The sequence below is a fragment of the Triticum urartu genome, chromosome 7A (genome assembly GCF_056163025.1).
Source record: "Triticum urartu cultivar PI428250 chromosome 7A, HENAU_Tu73, whole genome shotgun sequence".
NCBI classification, from domain to species: domain Eukaryota; kingdom Viridiplantae; phylum Streptophyta; class Magnoliopsida; order Poales; family Poaceae; genus Triticum; species Triticum urartu.
Genome location: NC_141879.1, coordinates 33,597,265 through 33,624,303, shown reverse-complemented (window position 1 = coordinate 33,624,303; position 27,039 = coordinate 33,597,265). Strand labels below are relative to the sequence as shown.

General features: G+C 47.3%; 2 protein-coding genes and 1 pseudogene across 2 annotated transcripts; 2 read left to right on the top strand and 1 right to left on the bottom strand.

Moving 5' to 3' along the window:
* The first annotated feature begins 14,174 nt into the window (after positions 1 to 14,174).
* Positions 14,175 to 15,316, top strand: LOC125517948 (protein LATERAL BRANCHING OXIDOREDUCTASE 1-like; annotated as a pseudogene).
* A 1,085-nt stretch (positions 15,317 to 16,401) lies between these two features.
* Positions 16,402 to 17,754, bottom strand: LOC125518206 (uncharacterized). Its single transcript, XM_048683127.1, has one exon. It carries the CDS (start codon positions 17,752 to 17,754, stop codon positions 16,402 to 16,404), a length of 1,353 nt encoding a protein of 450 aa, XP_048539084.1.
* A 3,704-nt stretch (positions 17,755 to 21,458) lies between these two features.
* LOC147957353 (uncharacterized) lies at positions 21,459 to 22,001 on the top strand. The gene has a single exon (XM_087531658.1). The coding sequence runs from the start codon at positions 21,459 to 21,461 to the stop codon at positions 21,999 to 22,001; it is 543 nt and encodes a 180-aa protein (XP_087387784.1).
* The last annotated feature ends 5,038 nt before the right edge of the window (positions 22,002 to 27,039 follow it).

Here is a 27,039-nt window from a genome sequence, read left to right as displayed (position 1 = left end):
TCCCATTCTTCCCGCATTCTTTATCGTGGGCACTTACCTTGCCATTTTGCGGCAGGAACTGCGAAAAGCCATAAGGGAGGTCAGCAGCCCAACTCCACAACCAGAGGACCCTGACCGGGCTCTCGATCCCGGACTCGAAGAAGATCCGGTCATATTCGTGGAGCTGATAGACCGGAAGTTCTGTCAACTAAGTTGTGATGATGCCATGGTGGCCATTACGACCGACTATCCCGGACTGCTTCCTGCATCGCACGTAAGAAAAACCAAAATCCCAACTCCAAAAACTAGGATCCCTTTTAGACACTTCACCTACCATATACATATGGCGTTTTTACAGGGAAGGCATTCGGGACGCCCTGCCGAACCCGCAGCAACTCACCAACAAGAGGCACCGAGGCCGGGCAGGCCAAAAAGGAAGGTGGTCAGGACGGAGACGCCGGCGCAAAGGTATAACAGAAACCCCGCTCCGTGGTTGTCGTCTTTTTTGAAATGTAATGACGCCCGTGTTTCTTTAACAGAAAAAACGCTCGCCGGAATATGTCCGGCGATGTTGCTAATCATGCTTCCACCAGTCGGGCGCCAGGACCGGACATAGAGGCGGAAGCCGATATGGGGCGGGCGCCGGATAATCCCCCTACAGAGGATGCGGATAGATTATCCGCCACAAATTCAGAAGTGGAAAGCGCCATGAATCATAGGCGCCGCCGGGCCGTACCCCGTGACGCTTATTTTTCACCAGAGGCATTTGATGCCTTCAATTCTGGAGAGGCGTACCTCCGTGCTGCTCAAGATGGTCTAGCCAGAGCCACGAATCAGTATGTAAAGGATGTACGGGTATGTAAATCTGACGATTATATGTATCAGTAGCCCCTGAGACTTGAAACAGTTAGCAGAACTGATTTAAGGATCATCTTTATTGTGCAGGTTCTTACAGAGAAGAATACTCGGCTGTCACAGGAGCTGGAGGAATGCAAGACCCAACTGCGGGCCGATGTTGCCGCATTGAAGGAACTGAAAAAGTCCCCAGCTAGTAACATTTACTTTGAATAATGATGGTTACCATATAGTGTGCGGCGTGGCTGCAGATCTAACAATAGATGATGCAGATGAATCCGGAGAAAATCCAGAGGACCAGCATGCCGTGCGACAGCTAAAGGCTGGCGAACGCGTGCTGACTGAGGTCAGGCGGGAGAAAAACAATCTCCAAGACGCCAATACCAAGCTGAGCGTGGAACTAAAAGACGTTCGAGCCCAGCTTGCAGACTCCGAGAAGGAGAAAAAAGCGGCTTCGACGCGGCATTTTCAGTAAGTGCTTGAACGAATCCTTTTGAAGGAGTTCGGCGAAGAAGCCGAATAACAGTGGGTGATCTTCTATCTGAGCTCTCACAACTGCACGAACAATTTCGGCAGGTGATGCAAGGTGTTGCCCAGGCCTTGTGGCCATCCGTCTCCCTGCTAGAAGGCGTTGCAGATCTTACGGAGAAGCTCAAGGGAGCACGGCGGCGCTTCCGATTATGGAAGATATCGTCCTGCCATCAAGGTGCCAGGGAGGCCTGGGCCATGGTGAAGAGGCGGTATACCAAGGCTGACCCAAATCACATGGCCGAGGTCGGACCTGTGGGACCCGACGGAAAAGAGATCCCCGTTAGCTTAGTTTATGGGCAAGTAGAATTAGCCTCAAAGTATTCCCAATAGGATTGTAGGCTAGACCGCCTGTTGGATGGTATAGAAGAGGAATTTAGTCAGTCTGCATGACTATGTAATTAAAGTGACGTGTATAATGCCTTCTAGCCGGATTGTAGATTATTTGTCATGGTGGACCTTTTCGCTTCAACCTCAGGACCCGATAGTCCGGAGTGTATCCGAATACCTGCTCAGTTATATAAGAACCAGGGTATGCGTGGAGACCAGGCGTAGGGGTCATTAGTGCTTGAACAGACAAGTGCCCAACTAGTTATGTTATATTACATGGGTAGTAAGAAACATCTTCCAGTGAGAATAGTTCCGTTAAGGTTTCATTTCCCTGGGTACGCATGCCCTAAAGTGCATGTCCGGACTGCGATAGGAAACGCAGGAAAAACATCTGGGGGCGCATATGGAAAATAAATAAAAATCATCTTTTGTTCACCGACCGAATATTCCCTTAAGAACGCTAGCTTTCGGCTTCACCCAGTCTGAGGTACACATCCGACTGACCCGGCAGTAACAATCGTAGAGGTGCTCCCCTTATGCCCTAGCCGAATTAACGGGAATGTAGGGCATAAATACAAGAGCCAGACAACCCAGCTTGGCCAAAACTTAAGTCATATCGATGCATATAATGACGAAAAAAGGTACATGTGGAAGTATAACACATGTGCGGGGCATGAGGCCCAGATAAATAATTGAGCTTCTGTGAAAGAAGCCCCCGGGTATGATGAGCGCGGCTAGCGCATCTATAATGTGCAAGCGAGGCACAAGTTGACCCTTGAAGGCCTAGAGAAAGAATAAAAGAAAGAAAGAAAGAAAAACAAGACAGATAATGTATATGCAAGAAATGGACAGAGGAAGGAGACGAACATAGAGTCCGGCGCTAGGCGTAGAATCTTCGGAGCCTGGCCGCGTTCCATGGGTTCGGCTCGAGTTGATTATTTGATGCATGCCGCAGAAGGTATGCTCCACCGGTCAGAACTTGGTCAATAATGAAGGGACCTTCCCATTTGGGCTCAAGCTTGTTCTTTTTCTTATCCGGCAGGCGTAGAACTAGTTCGCCAATGTTATAAGTCTTGGCCCATACTTATCTGCTTTGGTATCTGCGAGCCTGTTGCTGATAAAATGCGGAAGGGCTTTTGCCACGTCGCGCTCCTCCTCCAGGGTGTCCAGACTATCCTGCCGATCGAGCTCGGCTTCTCTTTCTTCGTACATGCGCACTCGAGGTGAGTCATGAATTATGGCACAGGGTAAGACTGCATCTGCGCCGTACACCATAAAGAAGCGTGTATATCCGGTACTACGATTCGGCATGGTCCGCAGCCCCTAGAGTACGGAGTTGAGCTCCTCTACCCAGTGCGTGCTAGACTCTGTTAAGGACCGCACTAATCTCGGTTTAATGCCGTTCATTATAAGACCGTTTGCTCACTCAACTTGGCCATTGGTTTGTGGGTGATAGACTGAAGCATAATCGAGCTTGATGCCCATTTTGCTACACCAGAGTTTTACCTCATCGGCCGTGAAGTTCGTGCCGTTGTCAGTGATGATGTTGTGGGGGACGCCATAACGGTATACGACCCCAGATATGAAGTCTATCACCGTTCCGGATTGGTCTGTTTCAACAGGTTTGGCTTCTATCCATTTGGTGAATTTATCCATCATGACCAGTAAGTATTTTTTTCTTGTGGGTTCCCCCTTTAAAGGGTCCAACCATGCCAAGCCCCCAGACCATGAAGGGCCACGTAATGGGGATTGTTTGGAGGGCGGTGGGTGGCATGTGGCTTTGATTTGCAAAAAGCTGGCAACCAGCGCAGCGTTGGACCAAGTCTTGTGCGTCTGCCCGGGCCGTCGGCCAATAGAATCCTGTACGGAAGGCCTTGCTTACAAGAGCCCGGGCTGCGGCGTGGTGGCCGCCGAGTCCGGCGTGGATTTCTGCCAAAAGGTTCCGCCCTTCCTCTTCGGAGATGCACCTTTGAAGGACTCCGGTAGTGCTTTTTTATACAGTTCTCCCTCATGGACCCTGTAGGCCTTAGATCGCCGCACTATGCAGCGTGCCTCATTTTGGTCCTCCGGAAGTTCCTGCCTAGTTAGGTAGGCCAGGAATGGTTCTGTCCATGGGGCTATGATGGCCATTATTATGTGGGCTGACGGTGTTGTTTCGGTGGCAGAGCCTCCGATTATGTCAGAGTGTTCGGTATCGAGTGTTGTGGCCGGGTCCGGACTAATATTGTCGGTGTCCCCCTCCCATACCACGGATGGCTTAAACAACCTCTCTAAAAAGATGTTGGGGGGGGGGGGGTCCGCATCGCGTTTTGTGCCGATGCGGGCGAGGATATCCGCCGCCTGATTGTTTTCCCGAGCCACATGGTGAAATTCGAGCCCCTCGAACCGAGCTGACATCTTTAGGACGGCGTTACGATAGGCCGCCATCTTCGGATCCTTGGCATCAAAGTCTCCATTTATTTGGGATATTGCGAGGTTCGAATCCCCATGCACCTCCAGGCGCTAAATGCCCATGGAAACTGCCATCCGAAGACCATGTAACAGGGCTTCGTATTCGGCTGCATTGTTGGAGTCTGTATACAGTATCTGCAGTACGTATTGAACTGTATCTCCGGTTGGGGACGTCAGGACGACGCCAGCCCCCAGTCCAGCCAGCATTTTGGAGCCGTCGAAGTGCATAATCCAATTGGAGTATGCGTCGTACTCTTTAGGGAGTTCGGCTTCCGTCCATTTGGCGACAAAGTCGGCCAATACTTGCGATTTAATGGCTCGCCAAGGTTTGTATGTTATGTCGAACGGGAGGAGCTCAATGGCCCATTTGGTAATCCGGCCCGTGGAATCGCGGTTGTTTATAATATCATTGAGTGGCACCTCCAAGACTACTGTAATTGAACACTCTTGAAAGTAGTGTCACAGTTTCCGGGATGCCATGAATACCGCATAGGCTATCTTTTGATAATGTGGGTACCGTGATTTGCATAGAGTGAGGACAGTGGATACATAATATACCGGCTTTTGAAGAGGGAATTTATGTCCGTCCGCTTCTCGTTCGACGACGAGCACCGCACTTACAACTTGATGAGTTGCCGCAATGTATAATAGCATTGGTTCGCCGATGTTTGGCGCGGCCAGGATTGTGTTGGTTGCCAGTATGGCTTTTATTTCTTCCAATCCGGCTATGGCAGCGTCCTTCCACTCGAAGTGTTCGGTGCGCCGAAGGAGGCGATAAAGGGGTAATGCCTTTTCTCCTAAGCGGGAAATAAAGCGGCTTAGAGCCGCCACACATCCAGTTAACTTCTGGATTTTTTTAAGGTCTATTGGGGTAGCGAACTGTGACAAAGCTCAGATTTTGGATGGATTAGCTTCAATACCTCTACTGGAGACAATGAAACCCAGGAGCTTTGCAGCTGGTACGCCAAAAACGCATTTTTCCGGATTGAGCTTGATGTCGTACGTTCGGAGGTTGTCGAATGTGAGCCTCAAGTCATCTATCAGAGAGTCGACGTGTTTGGTTTTGACGACCACATCATCTATGTATGCCTCTACTGTTTTGCCGATTTGTTTCTCCAGACATGTCTGAATCATGCACTGATATGTTGCGCCGGTGTTTTTGAGCCCAAAAGGCATTGTGTTGAAACAGAAGGGACCGTATGGTGTGATGAATGCCGTCGCGGCTTGGTCGAACTCCGCCATCTTGATTTGGTGGTAACCGGAGTATGCGTCGAGGAAATACAATGACTCGTGTCCTGCGGTAGCATCAATAATTTGATCAATGCGGGGGAGGGGGAAGGGATCCTTTGGGCAAGCTTTATTGAGGTCCTTGAAATCAACACAAAGGCGCCAGGATTTATCCTTCTTTGGTACCATCACCAGGTTTGCTAGCCAGTCCGGGTGTTTTATTTCTCTGATGAATCCGGCCTCCAATAACTTGGCTAGTTCCTCTCCCATGGCCTGTCTCTTAGGTTCGGAGAAACGCCGAAGAGCCTGCTTGACCGGCTTGAATCCCTTTAGGATATTGAGGCTATGCTCGGCCAGCCTACGTGGGATTCCTGGCATGTCTAAGGGATGCCAGGCGAATATGTCCCAATTCTCGCGCAGGAACTCTCGTAGTGCAGCGTCCACGGCGGGGTTTAACTGTGCCCCGATGGAGGCTGTTTTTGTAGGGTCCGTTGGGTGGACCTGGAATTTGACTATTTCATCCGCTGGTTTAAAAGAGGTGGACTTGGATCTCTTGTCGAGTATCACGTCGTCCCTGTCCACTGTGGAGCATAGCGTGGTTAATTCCTCGGCCAAGAGGGCTTCAGATAATGCCTCGAGGGCCAGTGCGGCTGTTTTGTTTTCAGCACGGAGTGCTGTGTCTGGATCACTGGCGAGAGTGATGATTCCGTTGGGCCCGGGCATTTTGAGCTTCATGTACCCATAATGGCCACGGCTTGGAAGATCGTGAACGCCTCACGTCCTAAAAGGGCGTGGTATCCACTGCTGAACGGGGCCACTTGAAATGTAATTTCTTCGGACCTATAGTTCTCTGGCATACCGAATACCACATCTAGTGTGATTTTCCCAGCGCATCGTGCTTCCCGACTAGGTATGATTCCTCTGAAGGTTGTGCTACTTTGCTCAATGCGGTTCCAGTCTATTTCCATTTTTTGAAGAGTTTCCTCATAGATGAGGTTTAATCCGCTGCCGCCGTCCATGAGTACTTTGGTGAGTCAAAAGCCGTCCATGATTGGACTGAGGACCAGTGCGGCTGGTGCTCGGGCTGTTCGGAATTTAGGTTCATCACTGGCATTGAAGGTAATAGCCGTGTCACTCCATGGATTTATTGCTACTACGTGGCAGATTTCGGCAATGCTACGGAGTGTTCGCTTGCGCCTATTATTTGACGCGAAGGTCTCGAAGACTGTTAATACCGTATTGTTATCCACGGGATGGTGCTCTGTGGCATTTGGGATAAGAAGATCCTCACCACTTTTGGCCACCTGCTCGAGTATCCAACATGCTCTAAGGTTGTGCGTTGGTATTGTATCCGCTGTGCTATGGATTTTGCAAGGTCCGTTAAGCCATCCCTCCAATACGGTTCCATGCCCTATAGAGGGTTTTTGCTTCTTTGTAATGAACTCGGGTGTCTTATGATAGTGCACCCTTTTACCTCGAACTGGGTGCATATTCGGAGCCGGATTATCCCAAAATTTCGTTTTGGTTTTCCAGGCACTTTCCATCGCACAGTACTTTCGTACTATGGACACCAAGTCGGCGAAGCGTGATATGTCACGACGACTTATGGTGTTAAGGATTCCCTTGTCCGTGTAGTTATTGCAGAAAAGTGAGACTGCGTCTTCCTCGCGGCAGTCCTTAACCTTGTTCATCACAAGGAGGAATCTGGCCCAATAATGATGTACTGTTTCATGGGGCTCTTGCCTGATGTGGGAAAGATCATTTATGTCTGGGTGGGTGGGTGGATTTGAGTCCGGACCCCTACCTGATCTGAGACCCAGGGGCCGAGGGGTTTCCGATCTTGGAAGTACGGATTCCGGTATGTTGCCCGATGAGTCTGGCCCGCTGCCTGACTCTAGGTTCAGTGTTTGGGTGATGTCCTCCCGTAAACGGGTATCCGGCTCGGAGAGCTCAGGAATTCGGACATAGTTATTCCTCAAGATAGAGGAAGAATCGCCGCATTGTTCCTCCACCACCGCAACATGATGGGTGAACGGCAGAGAGTTAATCTCCCTTCGATCGGGTTTAAGCCCAATCCGATCATAGTCCGTAGCGACTCCCAAGGCGGCGATGCGATCCAAGAGTTTGTTTAGGGAAGAGAGCTCCATTGGATCCATCTGCTCGGCGAATCCCGAGCCGACGTGGAGGCTGTTTTTGATGACCCGAGAAGTCATCATCGGTGCAGCGGCCGAACAGGCGGTCATGACGAAACTGCCTAGCCGGAGAGTTTGGCCGACAACCAGAGCTCTCCCGGTGGTAATGTTGTTTTTAACAACGAGATGAGGCATCCTTCCTTAAGGCGAGGTCACAGATGACCTCTCAATGAAAGCACCAATGTCGGTGTCAAAACCGGCGGATCTCGGGTAGGGGGTCCCGAACTGTGCGTCTAAGGCGGATGGTAACAGGAGGCAGGGGACACGATGTTTTACCCAGGTTCAGGCCCTCTTGATGGAGGTAAAACCCTACGTCCTGCTTGATTTATTCTTGATGATATGAGTATTACAAGAGTTGATCTACCACGAGATCGGAGAGGCTAAACCCAAGAAGCTAGCCTATAGTATGATTGTATGTTGTCCTACGGACTAAAACCCTCCGGTTTATATAGACACCGGAGGGGGCTAGGGTTACACAAGGTTGGTTACAAAGGAGGAGATATACATATCCGTATTGCCTAGCTTGCCTTCCACGTCAAGTAGAGTCCCACTCGGACACGGAACAAAGTCTTCAATCTTGTATCTTCATAGTCCAACAGTCCGGCCGAAGGATATAATCCGGCTGTCCGGATACCCCCTAATCCAGGACTCCCTCACTAAGCAACCTCGTAAGTCTCACACGACTGCAGAAACGAGAAATCTTGCACCACTAGAGCTCATACATTCAGATCTATGTGAAATGAATGGTGTTTTGACAAAAGGTGGAAAGAAATATTTCATGACGTTAATCGATGACTCCACTAGATACTGTTGTGTGTATCTTCTGAAATCTAAGGATGAGGCTTTGAACTTTTTCAAGATCTATAAAGCTGAAGTGGAAAACCAACTTGATCAAAAAATCAAGAGGCTTAGGTCCGACCATGGTGGAGAGTATTTTTCCAATGAATTTGATGTTTTTGTGTGGAACATGGTATAATCCATGAGAGGACGCCTCCCTATTCACCTCAGTCAAATGGGGTAGCCGAAAGAAAGAACCGTACTCTAACTGATTTGGTTAACTCCATGTTAGACACATCGGGTCTCTCCAAGGCATGGTGGGGGGAGGCGATATTGACGGCATGCCATGTCCTAAACCGAGTTCCCACAAAGAACAAAGAGATAACTCCATTCGAGGAATGGGAGAAGAAAAGGTTAAAACTCTCTTATCTACGAACATGGGGTTGTTTGGCGAAAGTCAATGTTCCAATTCCAAAGAAGCGGAAGCATGGACCAAAGACTGTGGATTGTGTTTTCCTAGGATATGCTTTTCATAGCATTGGCTATAGATTCTTGGTTGTAAAATCTGAGGTACCTGACATGCATGTCGGTACGATCATGGAGTCGAATGATGCGACTTTCTTTGAAGATATCTTTCCCATGAAGGATATGGCTACCTCATCTAATCATGAGATGCCTAGTTCATCGAATCCGGAACCAGTTCAATTACCGAACCTACAATTTCGATGGAACACTTTGAAAGTCCTGTGGAGGAGAACAATGAAGTTTCTATTAGGAGCAAGAGACAGAGGACTGCAAAGTCCTTAGGTGATGATTTTCTTGTGTACCTCATAGATGACACTCCCAGTTCTATTTCAGAGGCCTATGCATCTGAAGATGCTGACTACTGGAAGGAAGCGGTTCGTAGCGAGATGGATTCCATCTTGGCGAATGAAACTTGGGAGATAACTGATCGTCCTTATGGGCGCAAACCTATAGGATGCAAATAGGTATTCAAGAAGAAGCTTAGGCCTGATGGTACTATTGAAAAGTACAAGGCTCGGCTCGTGGCTAAGGGATATACCCAAAAGGAAGGTGAAGACTTCTTTGATACTTACTCACCCGTGGCTCGACTGACCACTATTCGAGTTCTACTTTCACTAGCTGCCTCGCATGGTCTTCTCGTTCATCAAATGGATGTTAAGACTCCTTTCCTAAATGGAGAGTTGGACGAGGAAATCTATATGGAACAACCAGATGGGTTTGTACTAGATGGTTAGGAAGGAAAAGTGTGCAAGTTGCTGAAGTCTTTGTATGGACTCAAGCAAGCACCTAAACAGTGGCATGAGAAGTTTGAAAGAACTTTAACAGCCGCATGCTTTGTTGTAAACGAAGCTGACAAATGTGTGTACTATCGCCATGGTGGGGGCAAGGGAGTTATCCTTTGCTTGTATGTTGACGACATACTGATTTTTGGAACAAATCTGAATGTTATTAAGGAGGTTAAGAATTTCTTATCTCGCTGTTTTGAGATGAAGGATTTAGGAGTGGCTGATGTCATTCTGAACATTAAGTTGTTGAGAGACGATGATGGTGGGATTACATTGCTTCAATCTCACTATGTGGAAAAGATCTTGAGTCGCTTTGGCTATAATGACTGCAAGCCCTCCACAACACCTTATGATGCAAGTGTGTTACTTCGAAAGAATCGAAGAATTGCTAGAGACCAATTGAAGTATTCTTAGATTATTGGCTCGCTTATGTACTTAGCCAGTGCTACAAGACCTGGCATCTCTTTTGCTGTTAGCAAACTGAGTCGGTTTGTCTCAAAACCAGGAGATGTGCATTGGAAAGCTCTAGAAAGAGTTTTGCATTATTTGAAAGGCACTGTGAATTATGGAATTCACTACACCGGGCACCCAAAGGTGCTTGAAGGGTATAGTGACTCAAACTGGATCTCAAATGCTGATGAGATAAAGGCCACGAGCGGTCATGTATTCACTCATGGAGGTGGCACTGTTTCTTGGAAGTCTTGCAAGCAGACCATCTTAACGAGGTCAACAATGAAAGCAGAACTCACAACACTAGATACAGCTACGGTCGAAGCAGATTGGCTTCGTCGGCTCTTGAATGACTTGCCGGTTGTTGAGAAACCTGTACCGGGTATCCTTATGAACTGCGACAATCAAACTGTGATCACGAAAGTGAGCAGCTCAAAGGATAACATGAAGTCATCAAGACACGTTCAGAGAAGGTTAAAGTCTGTCAGGAAAATGAAAAACTCCAGAGTTATTGCATTGGATTATATCCAAACGTCTAAAAATCTGGCAGATCCTTTTACTAAGGGTCTATCACGTAATGTGATAGATAATGCATCGAGGGAGATGGGTATGAGACCCACAATATGAGTTGTTCATAGTGGTAACCTATTCTTTGTGATCGGAGATCCCGTGAATTAGATGTGGAAGACAAGCTGTTGGTCAACTGAGAGGAGAGTATCCTTACTATTCACAATACCACTCCATGAAGATGCAATACTCTCCTAATCTGCATGGCAGGTTGATGTATATCTTAATGTGTTCTAAGTGGCTTATTTAAGCAAAGATGTTATCCTGCAGAACATCTTTTGAAGAACACACCTATATGAGTCTGATTGTCAAACGTCGCAATCTATGAGAGTAGGGTTCTCTCTAGTAAACTCATGAAAGGTCACAGAGTATGACGCATAAGCTCCACCCGCGGGGAAGACCCACGGTAGCCACGTATCGGTCAAGGCTTTATGTGAAGTTAGATTCGCAGAAAACTTGCAGTTCAAGGCCCAGTCCACTGTTCAAGTTGCTTACTAGTGTAGCATAGAGTTCTAGGTGGAAGTTCAACTTAACAGTCTCCACTGCAGTACCGGTATATAAAACAGTGTTTTGGAACCAAAGGCAAATTTCTGTGTGCCTCTGGGATCTAGTGGGGGATTCCTGGAATTTAGTCTTCTTTTGGGCAGCCCAATAACTATTTCAGAAATTCCTAATAAATCCTAGAGGCCCACTTAGGCCATTTGTGCAAGGCAAGGGATACTACTAAAGTTTAGTCCCACATTGCTAGTTTAGTGGGAGTTGGACCTCCTTATAAGGGAGGTTCTTTCCCCACTTGTACGTGTTGGGGAACGTAGTAATTTCAAAATTTTCCTACGCACACGCAAGATCATGGTGATGCATAGCAACGAGAGGGGAGAGTGTTGTCTACGTACCCACGCAGACCGACTGCGGAAGCGTTGACGCAACGTAGAGGAAGTAGTCGTACGCCTTCCCGATCCGACCGATCCAAGCACCGTTACTCCGGCACCTCCGAGTTCTTAGCACACGTACAGCTCGATGACGATCCCCGGGCTCCGATCCAGCAAAGCGTCGGGCAAGAGTTCCGTCAGCACGACGGTGTGGTGACGATCTTGATGTTCTACCATCGCAGGGCTTCGCCTAAGCACCGCTACAATATGATCGAGGTGGAATATGGTGGCAGGGGGCACCGCACACGGCTAAGGAACGATCTCAAGGATCAACTTGTGTGTCTAGAGGTGCCCCCTGCCTCCGTATATAAAGGAGCCAAGGGGGAGGGTGCGTCCGGCCAGGAGGAGGGCGCAGGAGGAGTCCTACTCCCAATCCTAGTTGGAATAGGATTCCCCGAGGGGGAAGAGAGAGAGAGGGGCCGGCCACCTCTCCTTGTCCTAATAGGACTAGGGGAGGGGGGAGGCGCGCAGCCCACCTTGGGCTGCCCCTTTCACCTTTCCACTAAAGCCCAATAAGGCCCATATGGCTCCCGGGGGGTTCCGGTAACCTCCCGGTACTCCGGTAAAATCCCGATTTCACCCGGAACACTTCCGATATCCAAACATAGGCTTCCAATATATCAATCTTTATGTCTCGATCATTTTGAGACTCCTCGTCATGTCCGTGATCACATCCGGGACTCCGAACTAACTTCGGTACATAAAAAATGCATAAACTCATAATAACTGTCATCGTAACGTTAAGCGTGCGGACCCTACGGTTCGAGAACAATGTAGACATGACTGAGACACATCTCCGGTCAATAACCAATAGCGGGACCTGGATGCCCATATTGGCTCCTACATATTCTACGAAGATCTTTATCGGTCAGACCGCATAACAACATACGTTGTTCCCTTTGTCATCGGTATGTTACTTGCCCGAGATTCGATCGTCGGTATCCAATACCTAGTTCAATCTCGTTACCGGCAAGTCTCTTTACTCGTTCCGTAATACATCATCCCGCAACTAACTCATTAGTTGCAATGCTTGCAAGGCTTATGTGATGTGCATTACCGAGAGGGCCCAGAGATACCTCTCCGACAATCGGAGTGACAAATCCTAATCTCGAAATACGCCAACCCAACATCTACCATTGAAGACACCTGTAGAGCTCCTTTATAATCACCCAGTTACGTTGTGACATTTGGTAGCACACAAAGTGTTCCTCCGGCAAACGGGAGTTGCATAATCTCATAGTCATAGGAACATGTATAAGTCATGAAGAAAGCAATAGCAACATACTAAACGATCGGGTGCTAAGCTAATGGAATGGGTCATGTCAATCAGATCATTCAACTAATGATGTGACCTCGTTAATCAAATAACAACTCTTTGTTCATGGTTAGGAAACATAACCATCTTTGATTAACGAGCTAGTCAAGTAGAGGCATACTAGTGACACTCTGTTTGTCTATGTATTCACACATGTATTATGTTTTCGGTTAATCCAATTCTAGCATGAATAATAAACATTTATCATGATATAAGGAAATAAATAATAACTTTATTATTGCCTCTAGGGCATATTTCCTTCAGTACGAGCATGAGAACAAGAGGGATATCCACGCGCGCTCCTCCTTCGCCGCCCGCCTCGCCACGCCACGCCTCGCCTCGCCTCGTCATGACGCGCCGCGCCGCGCCGCGGGTTGCGGGAATGTGCCGAGCCGATATCTAAATTTTTGCCACGCACTACGGGTATACGAAAGGTCACACGGAAGATAATTTTTTTTTCAAAAGTGGAGTTCGAATGCGAATGGTGCAGCCCTTCGGCTGCTGGCTGTTCGCTTCGCCTCCGTCTCTTCGTTTCGCCTCCCGTCGCTGCCCTCTCGCCTCCTTCTCTTGCGCCTATAAAAGGGAGGTTGCTCCTCCCAGAGAGACGCACCAGAACTACTCCTTCCCTCGCCATCAGTTCCATCTCTGAGCTGCTGCTATCTTCCTCATCCCGGCTTGCGGCGTGTACCGCATGTCGGGACAGTAGGCCTCCGAGACCGCACCTTTGGAGTCCTGTACGTGAGAAGGGTGATAAGGTTTTTGGGGAGCGCTATGTGCGACTACTGGCTTCTTCATCACGGACTCCGACGACTACTTCCCCGACGACGACTTCTTCCCCGACGTCGACTACCTCAGCAACGACATGGCTGGAGAGGATGTCGACCCCAAGTCCAGTGCTTCTGCTTCTGTTGTCCCGTATGTGTTCTTCTTCTTTCTGTCAGATGTCCTGCCACAGTTTCTCGTACTAGTACTTGCCCTACATGTGTTAGGTTCTACTCCATATATGCAACATGATCTAGTGTCTGTCCTAGATGTGTTCAGTTCAAGTTCATATATGCAAATGCTATTTACTTTTTCTCCGTCAGGTTGCATGACTTGCTTTATCACGGCTATATTAGTCATGCTTTATCTAATATTTCTGTTAATAAAATCATTTGGTAAATTACTCATATTTCCAACACTTAGTAGTACTCCACAATTTTAGTACAAGATCAAACGTTCATATTCATCTTGCTTATATATATGTACCTGCATGCAGCTCAGTAACCATGGTGTAGAGACCAGCTTGATGGATGGCACGATGATTGCTTCGAGGGAGTTTTTCAAGCAGCCACTCGAAGACAAGAAAAGGTACACCAACCTAATCGGCGGTGAGCAATTCCAGTTTGAGGGGTACGGGAACGACCGGGTGAGGTCGCCGGACCAGATCCTAGACTGGCCTGACTGCCTCTACCTCAAGGTGGAGCCCGAGGATGAGCGACGCATCGCCCTCTGGCCAACACATCCTGAAAACTTCAAGTCACCTATTGATCAGAGATATCACTTTCCACATTTCCAGGCTTGGGGTTTATGTATCATAAGCTCATATATTTTTTTCTTTGCAGGGATATTCTGCACAACTTCACAAAAAATGTGGGGGAGTGAAGGACGATCTGCTCCGGGCAATGGCGAAGCTACTGCAGTTTGACGATGACGACTACTTTGTGGACCAGCTCGGGGAGAAGGCTGAAACTAACGTGAGATGCAGCTACTACCCAGAGTGTCCAAGGCCAGAGCTTGTATTTGGTCTCAAGCCTCACTGCGATGGAACCATTCTCCTCTCATGGTCGATGACAGCGTCGGTGGCTTGCAAGGTCTAAGAGATGGGGTGTGGTGGGATGTACCGATCATACCTCACACACTGCTGGTCATTATAGGAGATCAGACTGAGGTGCGTTTTTTAATAAACTAGAAGTACTATTTTGTATGGTCAGGTCAGAACGAAACCGTTTGTGTTTTCCATGAAAAATACTTCCATGGTATAACAAATTTATAGTCTTTGCTAGCATATCCATAATGGAACAAAGCAATCAAAATTAAATGCCAGGGTTTACGGATTAAAAAACCATTTTGTCAAAAGTTTCTAAGGTCATGGACTAATTGAGTTAAATGTTTTGTTTAATAGATAATGAGCAATGGGTTCTTCAAGAGCCCTGTGCATAGGTTGTGACAAATGCAAAGAAAGAGAGGCTATCAGTAGCTGTAGACTATTCTGTTGACCATGAGAGAGAAATCGAGCCATGGGCTCAGCTGATCGATAAGAAGAGACCAGCACTGTACATGAAAGTGAAGGTCAAGGACTACATTGCCGGGCTGTATGAACATTTCTCTCAGGGAACGATGGTTATTGATACACTGCAGATATAACTATGTGGTATCTATCATGGAAAAAATGTGATCAAATTATGACCAATGTTTGTATTGTGTATTTCTAAATGTCACTTGTATTAAGTACTCCCTTTGTTCAACAACACATGTCATTTCAAGTTCTTGCATGTTTTACATGCTAATAAGAAAATAAAGTTATAATATTACTAATGTGTTCTAAATGAAAATTTTGTGATGCTTGGATTGCTGGTCATGTGCTTCAGTTGTCTATAATTAAGTTGAAACAGATCCAAGCCAACTAGCTGACTGACCCCTGCAACAACCAATAGCTTTTGATTGACTGATTAGAAAAATTAAGTTTTTTTTCTTCTTATGAAACTCTCAAGCCGCGTCCCTTGCAATATTGTAGTTAGCTCTACGTAGTATATTTCAAGTTGGCCATCCGCTTGGGTTTAAGTGTGTGGAGTATTTGCTGGTAAATTGATGCATGGCGACCCCAGAGATGCATCCATCCTTTGGGAAGGGTAATTTTTCTTCTGGAGGTAATTTTTTTAATTACCGAATAATTCATCCATGGATTGGCGGCTATCGAGTCTTTTTTCATATTTCAAATTTGATGGACCTTGCAAATGCTTACTCAGCTATGCTTTTCTCATAGTCAAGTACATTACAAGTTTTATCTTGATCTCTACTTTAGCCATGAAATAGTGAACAAATTAAGCAGCATGCAGGATATAGTGTTATATAGCATGCAGGTTCAGTTGAACTATCAGTTATAATCACAATTAACTGTATACTTAATCTTAAAGAACTGAAACTTTACTTCTTAGATAATGGAGAACTGGAAATGCACATAGCTTAAACACCCATTTAAAACATCATTACGATTTGTTTAATATAGAACATCAATGGTTCAGCAAGCACACCAAGCAGTCCTGATAAACACATATCAAAACAGAACACAGAATGCAGAGGCAATTGATCTGAATATGTCAACTCCGTGCTGTTGATCTGATGAAAAAAGTCAATGGAAAAGTTTGTAGCCAATGCACCCGTACGTAATATATTAACTTAGGTGTTCACCAAGTCTGCCACACAAAAACCTAAGATTCTTGTAGCTCCTACTAGGCCCAAGCCCACCTCATAGCAATTGGTCCAAAGATTACTGACACAACTACTAGTCCCCAGAAAGATTTCGCAATTTTCTGTATAGCTCCTCCCAATTTAGTCCGCTTGATCCTGCCACCAGCCAACTGAGACATGAAGTAGGCAGGCCAATCCATCTCAAAGGGTATAGCACTCTGGACACTGCTGCGAAACCACTCGGTGACCGTCTCCATTGCACCAGTTTGGAGGTCTGCAATGTACACACAACCTTGATTGTCATTGACCAGCAGTTTGCCACTCATCTCTCCGATACACACGCATCGCACAAGGTCGATCTTAATCTGCGTGGGTCGTTTTAGCTTGATCATCTTTGTGCGGTACCAGCGGTCCACGTTGTCATCCTCACTTTTATAGTCACCTTGACATGTCCAGATCTCCAGCATGGTGAATTTCCTATACAAACGAAGTAACGATAGCATCCCGTCATTGGTGACACTAAGCATTGGTTCACTATACAAGTTGAGGTCGATTTGGTTCGGCGTGATTGGGAGCCTTGTTAAGGACATGTGGGCAGTCTTAGCGCACACACTGAGCGTGTAAAAGCTTGACGTCCGCCTGAAAAGCCAGTGTGCCGCGCCTTGGCACACGACGGCGTTGGCCTGCTGGGGCGCCACATGCACGCCGTGCTCCAGAGTGCCAAAGAACTGTCTAGGCGTGCTCCAGCTCCACTCAGCGGGCATGAACACATGGAGATTGTACCCTGGCTGACCTTCGTCGACACTGATGATTAGCACTTTGAAGGAGACCTCGTAGATTGGCCATCGCCGTTTGTCGGAGCAGCAATCCAGATCGGTTAGGATGGTATACCCTACCATCGTGAATTTTCCATTGTACTTCAGCGGGGGGAGCTCGCGACCTACGCCCGCGAGCGGATCGCACAATGCCAGACTGAAGCTTCCCTCGGTCGTCATATTGTTGGGGTAGACGAGTTCGACGATGTGATTGAGAAGAAGGCCGCGACGCGCGGTGAGCGGCACCGTGTGCAAGCGACCATCCTTGGGGAGGCCGTGGATGTAATGCCCGAGGAAGCGGTAGCGGTCTCCGAGGGGCGACCATGGCGCCAGGGCGAACGACGGCGCGGGCGCAGAGATGATTCTGGCTGGTCGTTCTTCACGGGACAGTTGTGTGACGAGGAAGCCGAGGAGGAAGGACGAGTGGGGCACGCCCTCTGGCCAGAGGCGGAAGAGGAAAGAGGCGTCGGCGATGAGGCGGCGCCACCGATTGCACGTCGCGGCGCAGCGGAAGAGGGCGGCAACGCCCGTCACGCGCACCAGGATCTCCACAACGATGTCGTCCGGCAGCGCCTCCATTGATCTTCGCTAGCTAGGGCCGGCGCGGCGCACCGAACTTGTTAGCGATCGATTGGGTTGGGTCTCGATTGTTAGACTTAAACACGATTTAGTTCGCGGAACGTGCACGTGGTCAAGTAGGAATAGGAATCCATGTACGAGTAGGTTACTTGCATATATCCTAGTAGGACCAGTATTAGCAAACCGAGTAGAATTGCTGATAGCTAGGTTCACTAGAAGAACGCCCGTGCGTTGCAACGGGGCCATATTAACTTTAAGAGTTCAATATTAATATTTTCATACATATCAATCCTTCTCCTCCTTCCGTCTGCCACCGAGACAGGGACCTAGACTTTGTGCTGCTCTTATTGATTTAATGAAAAAAGTTATTTATTTCTGTTAGAACACAAATGCTTAGATAGCATCTGCATGTCAGGGAAGGATAATGTGGCCTGGATAGCATCTGCAAGTTAGGGAAGAATTATGCGACCGTGTAATATTTGGATAGGAACAAACATGGACGTGCGTTGCCCCGTTGCATTACCGCCCAACGAACATGGACACCGCCGCCGGCGGCCCGGTGGAGCTCGAACCCGAGAGACTCTGCTGCTTGCTGGGAGGGGTCGGGGAGGGTCGGAGCACAGGAGCATTGACGTGAAGAGAGAGTAGGCCGGGGAGATTACTGTGCACGCCGCACAGTGACTTGGACCTCGGAGGGCCTTGACTCTGTCAGGAGGAGGTCCCGAGTTCCTGCCGAGGACAGCCTGACGGGGGAGACGCACGGCCGCTCGTGGAAGAAAAAAACACGTATTATCACGCAAAAATAAAAAAAGTTTGAATTTATTTTGTCAAAAAGCTAAGAAAGACCGGTGGAAAACCAAAAAGCCGAAAATAAGGGGGAAACCCGTCTAAAAGCCGAAAACGCGTGCGAGAAGTTTAAAAAAATCACGAGGGAGCACCTAGAGCGCGACACGTGGCAGCGGCTGAGAGCACACAACTTGGCACACTCTCAGCCCACCCCCAAGTGTGTGTTGGCAGGCTCACAAAGGTGCGCTCGTCAATTAGTTGCTCTCACAAATCGCACCCCCACCTTACCGCATGGTTGGACTACCCCCATCCAATGTCCTTGGGCCACTCCAAAAAGAAGTTCTCTTGGGTGTTAGAGGCAGCTGCATTTTTTTATGTTTGTTGACTGAAAAACTGACCCATCTACGCAATTTTCTACCGCACCTATGCATGGTACATATTTGATTTTGCTTAGTATATACAAAATGTAGTAGAGAAAAAAGGGGGACTTAGTGTATACAAAAAGAATGCAAAAATAAATAAATCTAAGACAAAAAAATAAATTCATCAGCAAAACTTTAGTCCCTTGTTCTTCCATTGGAAAAGTTTAATGATCTCTTCCAAAGAAAGAACATTGAAAAGGATGAGAGGTTGTTTTCAAAACCAACTATGATGTGTAATAGCAAAAAGAAACACTGAGGGAGATAATACATAGGGGATAAAGGATCAAACCTCCTTTCGATATTTTGATAAACATCACTGTAACATCAGGAAGCAGGAAAAGCACAAAAAAGACGCACGCACACAAAGAGAAACGCTGATAACTGGCCACCCATACTCATAGTTGATACTATTTTGAAAAGAGGTTTGAGTGGCTACAAGCCACAGAGGTGCGTACAGGCGCATGAAATATATCATTCACTTAAGAAAAGTGTGAATAAGGTGTCAAACAACATCAAAATAAGAGTAGTACAAACTAAGGGGGATATGGTTACATATGGTGAAAACACAATGGCCAAGTACAACTAGCACCACCCTTATTGACCTCAAAGCTGTAAGAAGGATCAACGTCCAAGCCGTGACACGACCACATCGTGTTTAGGAGGGTGATTGTTAGACTTAAACACAATTTAGTGCGCGGAACGTGCACGTGGTCAAGTAGGAATAGGAATCCATGTACGAGTAGGTTACGTGCATATATCCTAGTAGGACCAGTATTAGCAAACCAACAGGCTCGACAGGAGCCTGCGGCCATCAAACAATCGATTCTTGTGTGTTGTGCTATCTACGTGAGCTAGCTATAGATCAAGTTGATATTCTGGCTAGAGGTGCTCGTACATACTAGTACTACATACACGTCCAGATAGATCGATTGCTAAGAGATTAGCTTTGTCCGGACGGGCGACACGGGAGGCGATCTCGATCCAGTTTTTTGCGACCTCCCTTCCGATCTCTCTTCCCTCGCCGCCGCCGGGCAAAACCCGTGCGGTCGACGGTGGCGGCGGGGCCCCGGCAGTTCCGCAGCGACGAGTAGAAGTGAGCAACAGCAACGATGAAACTCTGGCGGCACCGCGTCAGCCTCTGCGTAGATGCGGCGGTTCATAGCGCTAATAAATAGCGCTGTTGGACCAGCAGATTCACGCAGCAGTACAGGAGAAGCAGCACAAGCAGATGCGGGATGTGCTGCTCGCTTCGATCTGGTGCACGCGGGGCGTGGTGTCGCCTCGGAGCGGCTCTTGCTGGCTGCAGCCGCCACGAGCACCAGCTTGACAGAGGTCACGCGCAACCCGACTATGATGTCCATGACGGTGCATGAATGCTGCAAGGTGTCGTTCTCAGATCCGGCCATGGCGTCCGATGGGCCTGGGCGGCACTCTCTCCTGTGAGGTGACTGTCTGGTGTAGTGTGCTCCGCCGCAGCGATGGTCCGTCTAGTGGTCACTTTGGCCTAGTATGGCGGCACCCTCGCTGCGGATTGCGATGGTCACGAAAGGTCTTTGTGATGGTTTCTTCCTCCAGATCCAGTGACTACTGTTGGCGTTTATACTGACGACATTGCGAGATGCACGCAGAAGGCTTCTTTATGGGTTTCAGTGTCTCTCACTTCAGTTAGTCAGTCAGTCTTCGACAATGGCATGCAATCTATGGACGGCGACTTGACGCAGAGGGAATGGTTGTGCAGTAACGAGGGTGATTTCTAGCCCAACACATGTAGCTGCTGGAATCGCGAAAAAGTGGTGGCGACAACACATGTTGACTTTGATGTGGTGCTTCTCGAGTACCTTGTCTCGAGCTCCGGGGTGAAAACCCTAGGTATGGCCAGAGTTGGTATACCTGACAATGATGATGCTTTCGCATCGTTACCTTGTTGAAGGCATTGCTTGGATGCTCGGACTTGTTCTTTAGGGTGAAAACCTAGCATTTGACATTTGATGGTCGAATCCGGTGATGGTGGCGCATGGGCGTTGTTTCCTTCTTGAAGACGTCGTTGTTGTTGAAGAATCTCATGGTCCTTGTGTTGTCAAAGAGATGGTTGGTGCGGATATGGTTGTTGTAGTACTTTGTCGATCGTTGTTTTGATCACTTTTTTAGCTTTGGTCTTGTATGACTTTGCTCTTTGCTGGCATGTTTTAGGTATGTGTGTGTTAGTGTTGGCTATGTGCATCCTAGCTATGCAGAGGCTGGGTGTACGCCCATTATGTTTGTATCCACTTGATGCTTCATTTTGAGTAATAAAATTCACCCTTTGTAGAAAAAAAGAGATTAGCTTTGTACTATGGTCCATCTCTGCGTAAAGTAATACGTCGAGTTCGTCAGCCAGCTTCGTTCATCATCGTCGTTTGTGGTCGATCGTATCGCCGTCGCCGGAGGTACTCGGCGTCGGGACTGGGCCAACAATTGGTATCTAGAGCAAGGTTGATCTCCTAATAACGGGAGGTCATGTCGGACGACGAGAAGAACAAGCAGCTGGCGGAGTACTCCGGTGTGGCTAAAGTAATTGCTGCTCCGGCGAGATTGGAGTATCCACGATTCGACCGTGGGAACTTCGTGGTGTGGGCGACCATAATGGAGTGGGCGCTCGAGGCCAATGAGCTCTGGGATGCCATCGACCCCGGCGGTGACGAGTACCTGAAGGGTAGAGCCTTGTATCGGAAGGATCGCCAGGCTATCACGCCCATCTGCTCGGTGATGCCGGTGGACGTGCATCAGCATCTTATCTCGAAGACATCAGCAACGGAGGCGTGGGACACACTCAAGACATTGCATCTAGGGCACTCGCGTGTGCGCGAGGCAAACTTGCAAACTTTGTTGAAAAGTTACGAGAATCTGAAGATGGGAGAGGACGAGACGGTGGACGCCTTCGCCGCAAGGGTTGCATCAATGGTAAACGGGATTCGCGGTCTCAGAGAGAAGTTGGAGGACATCTCCGTGGTTCGGCGTTTCCTACGTGCCGCTCCACCGTGCTACATGCCGATTGTGTGAGCGATCGAGCAATGCGTTGATCTCAAGACTCTCACTTTGGATGATCTGGTTGGTCGCTTCAAGGCGCATGACGAGCGGATGAAGTTGAGTTACGGTGACGCGAAACAGGATGAGTACCTCATGCTTACGCGTGCTCAGTGGGAGGCAATGGTTTCCAAAGAGAACAATTCGACAAGGCGTCCAGTAGCGGCGGAAAGTACCGTCCCGCAAAGGACACCGACGAACAGTCGGAGAAGCCAGGGAAGAAAAAGTTCGACAAGAGGAAGATCCGCTGCCACAACTGTAATCTGCTCGGACACTTCAAGTCGGAGTGTAAGAACACCCCGAAGAAGAAGGCGCTCATGGCCCAGTTAGGTGATGAAAGTGATATGATGTTGTGCGAACTCGTGGACAAGGTGGATCCAGTTCTTCAAGTGTCGGCTAAAGAAATTGCCGTGCTCCATGAAGAAAAAGTTCACTGTCAAGATCATGGTTCGGAAACTCATGTCGACGCTACGGACATGGGGGTGATTTCGAAGCTTACGTCGATGTTACGGGCATAAGTGCTAATTTCGCTGGAGCGGATGCAGCAATTGCCGCGTGTGCTCGGCCATGGAGAAGCAGTCTTCGTACGACGTGTCCAGAGAAAACAAAGGTGTACATGGCGTCGAAAGTCCACGAAGCACAGTTTGCTAGTGCAAAGATGAACACGTATACAGCGACAAAGGTATAGGACGCTGGTGTAACGTGCCCTACACGTCATAGGCCAGGGGAGCACGTCGCTCTTTTTGGTGGCACTAGAAGCCAACCACCGTGTGACACAGCACCGGCTCAAAGGAATTCGCATGCATGCACGCAGCAAAGTGCAGACATGCTAGAGGCCGACGACCGAAGCAGCCTAGCAGTAGGATGGGTGGCTAGCTCACATGGTGGTCTATGCCAACCAAAGCAAAGGAGCAGGCCAGAACGGCCAGAATATGGCGGCAAAGATGCAGCGCCAATTGCATGCCCACGGGGTGCACTTGCATCACTTGGTGGCCAGTCAAAAAGTATGTTCTGTACACTGCCTCTCAGGCAAGAAGCGAGCATCAGTGGTGGCTCGCAGTTGTCAAGAAAATTGTACGCAGGGGAAGAGGCTTCTTCGGCACCTGCGTCGCCTCCGAAAGTACCGGAGGAAAGGACACTGTCATCTGCATAATTGTTGCTTCAACCGAAGTTGCACCCGTATCTGGAGAAAACTTTTCGGACGATTGACCCGGAAAAGGTGAAAAGTAGTGGGCGATGGTTTCTGAGCGCCAAGGAACCGGCAGATTTCAAGGATGCGAATACAAAGAAGTGTTGGCGTCAGGCTATGGAAGAAGAGTTGAGTTCGATCCACAACGACAATGCATGGGAGCTTGTGGACCTTCCCAACAATGAAAAATTCATGGATCTCAAGTGGGAATTTATGATCAAGAAATATGTCGATGGGTCCATGAAGCACAAAGCGAGGCTGGTAGCCAAAGAGTACGTGCAAGAGGAAAGTGTGGACTTCGAAAAAGTGTTCATTCCCGTTGCAAAGATGGAATCGATGGAATTACTCATCGCTTTCGCGGTTCAGGAATCATGGAAGATACATCAAATGGATCTACAATCCGTTTTTTTTTGAACGGCGAGTTAGAAGGAGACGTGTATGTGAATCAACCACCGGGGTTCATCAAAGAGGGACAAGAGCACAAGGTACTGAAGCTACACAAAGTCTTGTACGGGCTACGGCAAGGCTCTCGGGCGTGGAACATCAAACTTGATCAGACGTTAATTTCTCTTGGATTTGAGAAAGCCCCACTAGAGTATGCAATGTACAAGAGAGGTGAAGGAAGGGATTGTCTACTAGTTGGCATCTACGTCGACGACCTGTTGATAACTAGAGCAGATGAAGAGGTGATTGCAACGTTCAAGCTACAAATGAAGGAGCTTTTCAAGATGGATAATCTAGGTTTATTGAGTTGCAACCTCGGGATCGAGGTACATCAAAAGCCGAAGGGGGTCACACTATGCCAGAAGGTATATGCAAAGAAGGTACTTGAAAGCCATGGCATGAAAGATTGCAATCACATTATCACTTCAATGAAACCTCGTCTTGAGCTGAGCAAGAAGGAGATGGTGAAACTACTCGGCTACAGTGGTAGTGACAAGGAAGGGATTGTTGACGACCATAAGAGTACCTCGGACGTGGCATATTTCCTTGGCGGAAGCATAGTAAGCTGACTATCACGAAGACATAAAGTGGTGACATCGACTTCAAATGAAGCAATGTGTCAAGGTGTGTGGCTAAGGAGGCTACACGGTGATCTCATGGATCGAGATCCGGAACGAGTGGTGCTTAACGTTGACAGTGAATTTATAACTTTTCTACCCGAGAATCCAGTGCGGCATGATAGGAGCAAGCACATTGATACGATATATCACTACATGAAAGAAAGCGTAGAAGAAGGTAAAACAGAGGTCAACTATATTCGCACCGACGATCAGTTGGCGGACATCCTGACCAAGGCTTTGAATCGAGAGAAGTTCTTAAAGATGTAAGAAGGATCAACGTCCAAGCCGTGACACAACCACATCGTATTTAGGAGGATGATTGTTAGACTTCAACACGATTTAATGCGCGGAACGTGCACGTGATCAAGTAGGAATAGGAATCCATGTACGAGTAGGTTACGTGCATATATCCTAGTAGGACCAGTATTAGCAAACCGAGTAGAATTGCCGATAGCTAGGTTTACTATATATATATATATATGTGTGTACCCTGCTTGTAAAAGTACCACCGTGAGAAAATCAATACAAAGTCAACAGGCTCGACAGGAGCCTGCGGCCATCAAACAATCAATTTTTGTGTGTTGTGCTATCTACGTGAGCTAGCTAGATCAAGTTGATATTCTGGCTAGAGGTGCTCGTACGTACTAGTACTACATACACGTCCAGATAGATCGATTGCAGGAGATTAGCTTTGTACTATGGTCCATCTCTGCGTAAAGTAATTCGTCGAGTTCGTCAGCCAGCATCGTTCATCATCGTCGTTTGTGGTCGACTGTATCGCCATCACCGGAAGTACTCGACGTCAGGACTGGGTCAACATCGATCCAAGTTGTATAAACCTTTTCAACGCCCTAATCTTGTTAAGGACTTGTAGGAAATCATAAGGGGGATGGTTGAAATAGAATTAGCACGTTGGCCTTGTTTGGATATTCTAACTCAGTTAGAGGTTAGAGTTAGATTCTAATCCTGAACTTACCCTAAACTAACTCTAGTCAAAGAGGTGTTTGAATGTCAGGGTTAGATGGAGCGTGGATACGGCGAGGCTTCTTCACGGGCGGTGCGAGAGGGAGGAAGGGAGAGGACGAGAAGTTTCGAGGAAGTGGCGAGGGATCTGCTATGGGGAGAGTTAGAGAAAAAAAATGCTTTTTTAGTAATTCCGAGAAGAACTAACCCAAATAAACTAACTCTAGTCAAAGAGGTGTTTGAATGTCAGGGTTAGATGGAGCGTGGATACGGCAAGGCTTCTTCACGGGCGGTGCGAGAGGGAGGAAGGGAGAGGACGAGAAGTTTCGAGGAAGTGGCGAGGGATCTGCTATGGGAAGAGTTAGAGAAAAAAAATGCTTTTTTAGTAATTCCGAGAAGAACTAACCCAAATAAACACCTCTTGAGCGGGTTAGATTGTTTGGATGGGTTAGATGCTGTCTCAGTTGAGTTGTTATCGTCAGATTTGATTTGTCTTTTGCTCAGTCGAGTTGAGCGGGTTATTTGGCACCCGCCCATCTCACCTCCCTTTTCCTGCAGCACAAACAGCGCAGGTGAAGAAAATCGAACACGGGACCACAGAGATGGAACCACACCGCAATAACCACCACGCCAACACGCCCGACGTGTTAATATATTCTTCCGACGTTTCTTATTTCTTATTTCCTCTTTCCTTTTTCCTTTTTTCTTTCTTTCTTTTTTATTTTTTTGTTTCTTTTTTCCTGGTTTGGTGATTTCTTTCAATTTCGTGAACTTTTCTTAAAACGGATGAGTTTTTTTTTCTCAAAACTGATTTTTTTTGTTCAATTCAATGAACTATTTTTCAAATTTGATAAACTTTTTCTAATTCTTTTGATTTTTTTTTGAAAATGCATGAACTCTTTTCAATTTCGATGAACTCTTTCTCAAAACTGATTTTTTTTCATTCAATTCAATGAACTATTTTTCAAATTTGATGAACTTTATCTAATTCTTTTGATTTTTTTTGAAAATTCATGAACTCTTTTCAATTTCGATGAACTTCTTCTCAAAACTGATTATTTTTTCATTCAATTCAATGAACTACTTTTCAAATTTGATGAACTTTTTTCATTTTTTTTGAAAATCCATGAACTCTTTTCAATTTCGGTGAACTATTTTGACATTCGATGAACTTTTCTAAAAATGGATGAACTTTTTATCATTTTTTATGAACTTTTTTCAAGTTTGATGAACCTTTTTTTTCAGAAACGATGAACTTTTGCATATGTGATGAACTGTTTCTATAATCCCATGAACTTTTTTCAAATCCGGTGAATTTCTTTTTCAAATTTGTGAACTTTTTTCAAATCCGATGAACTTTTTTTAATCAAAAATTAGAAAAGTTCATCGATTTGAAAAATAGTTCACGAGTTTGGAAAAATTCATCATATGAGGAAGAAAAAAAATAAGAAACAGAAAAGAAAAATGGAAAAACAAAAAAGGTAAGAAGAACCTAATAAAGAAAAGAAGTGATGTAACCTATCGGATCTGTCGTTGTGGCTGAGTGGTTAGCTTGTTGTAATACGAGACAGAAGGTTGCCGGATCGAGTCTCCTCACAAGCGCCAACTTTATTTTACTTTTCCTGTTGTGCGCGCTCCTTTTTTGGGCCGGCCCGCTTCCCGTCGCTTGCGAGCGCCAACCGGCGCTTAAAGCGTGGATTAGGAGCTCCCACATATACCAACCGTTCGCTCAAGTTGCTGGGAGTAACTAGTTAACGAGCGCTCCTTCGGGAGCCTCACAACGATCAGCGCCACTTGG

Excerpts from the sequence above, each read along its gene's own strand:
- LOC147957353 (XM_087531658.1), top strand. The coding sequence starts at position 21,459 with ATGTCGGACGACGAGAAGAACAAGCAGCTGGCGGAGTACTCCGGTGTG.
- LOC125518206 (XM_048683127.1), bottom strand. The coding sequence starts at position 17,754 with ATGGAGGCGCTGCCGGACGACATCGTTGTGGAGATCCTGGTGCGCGTG.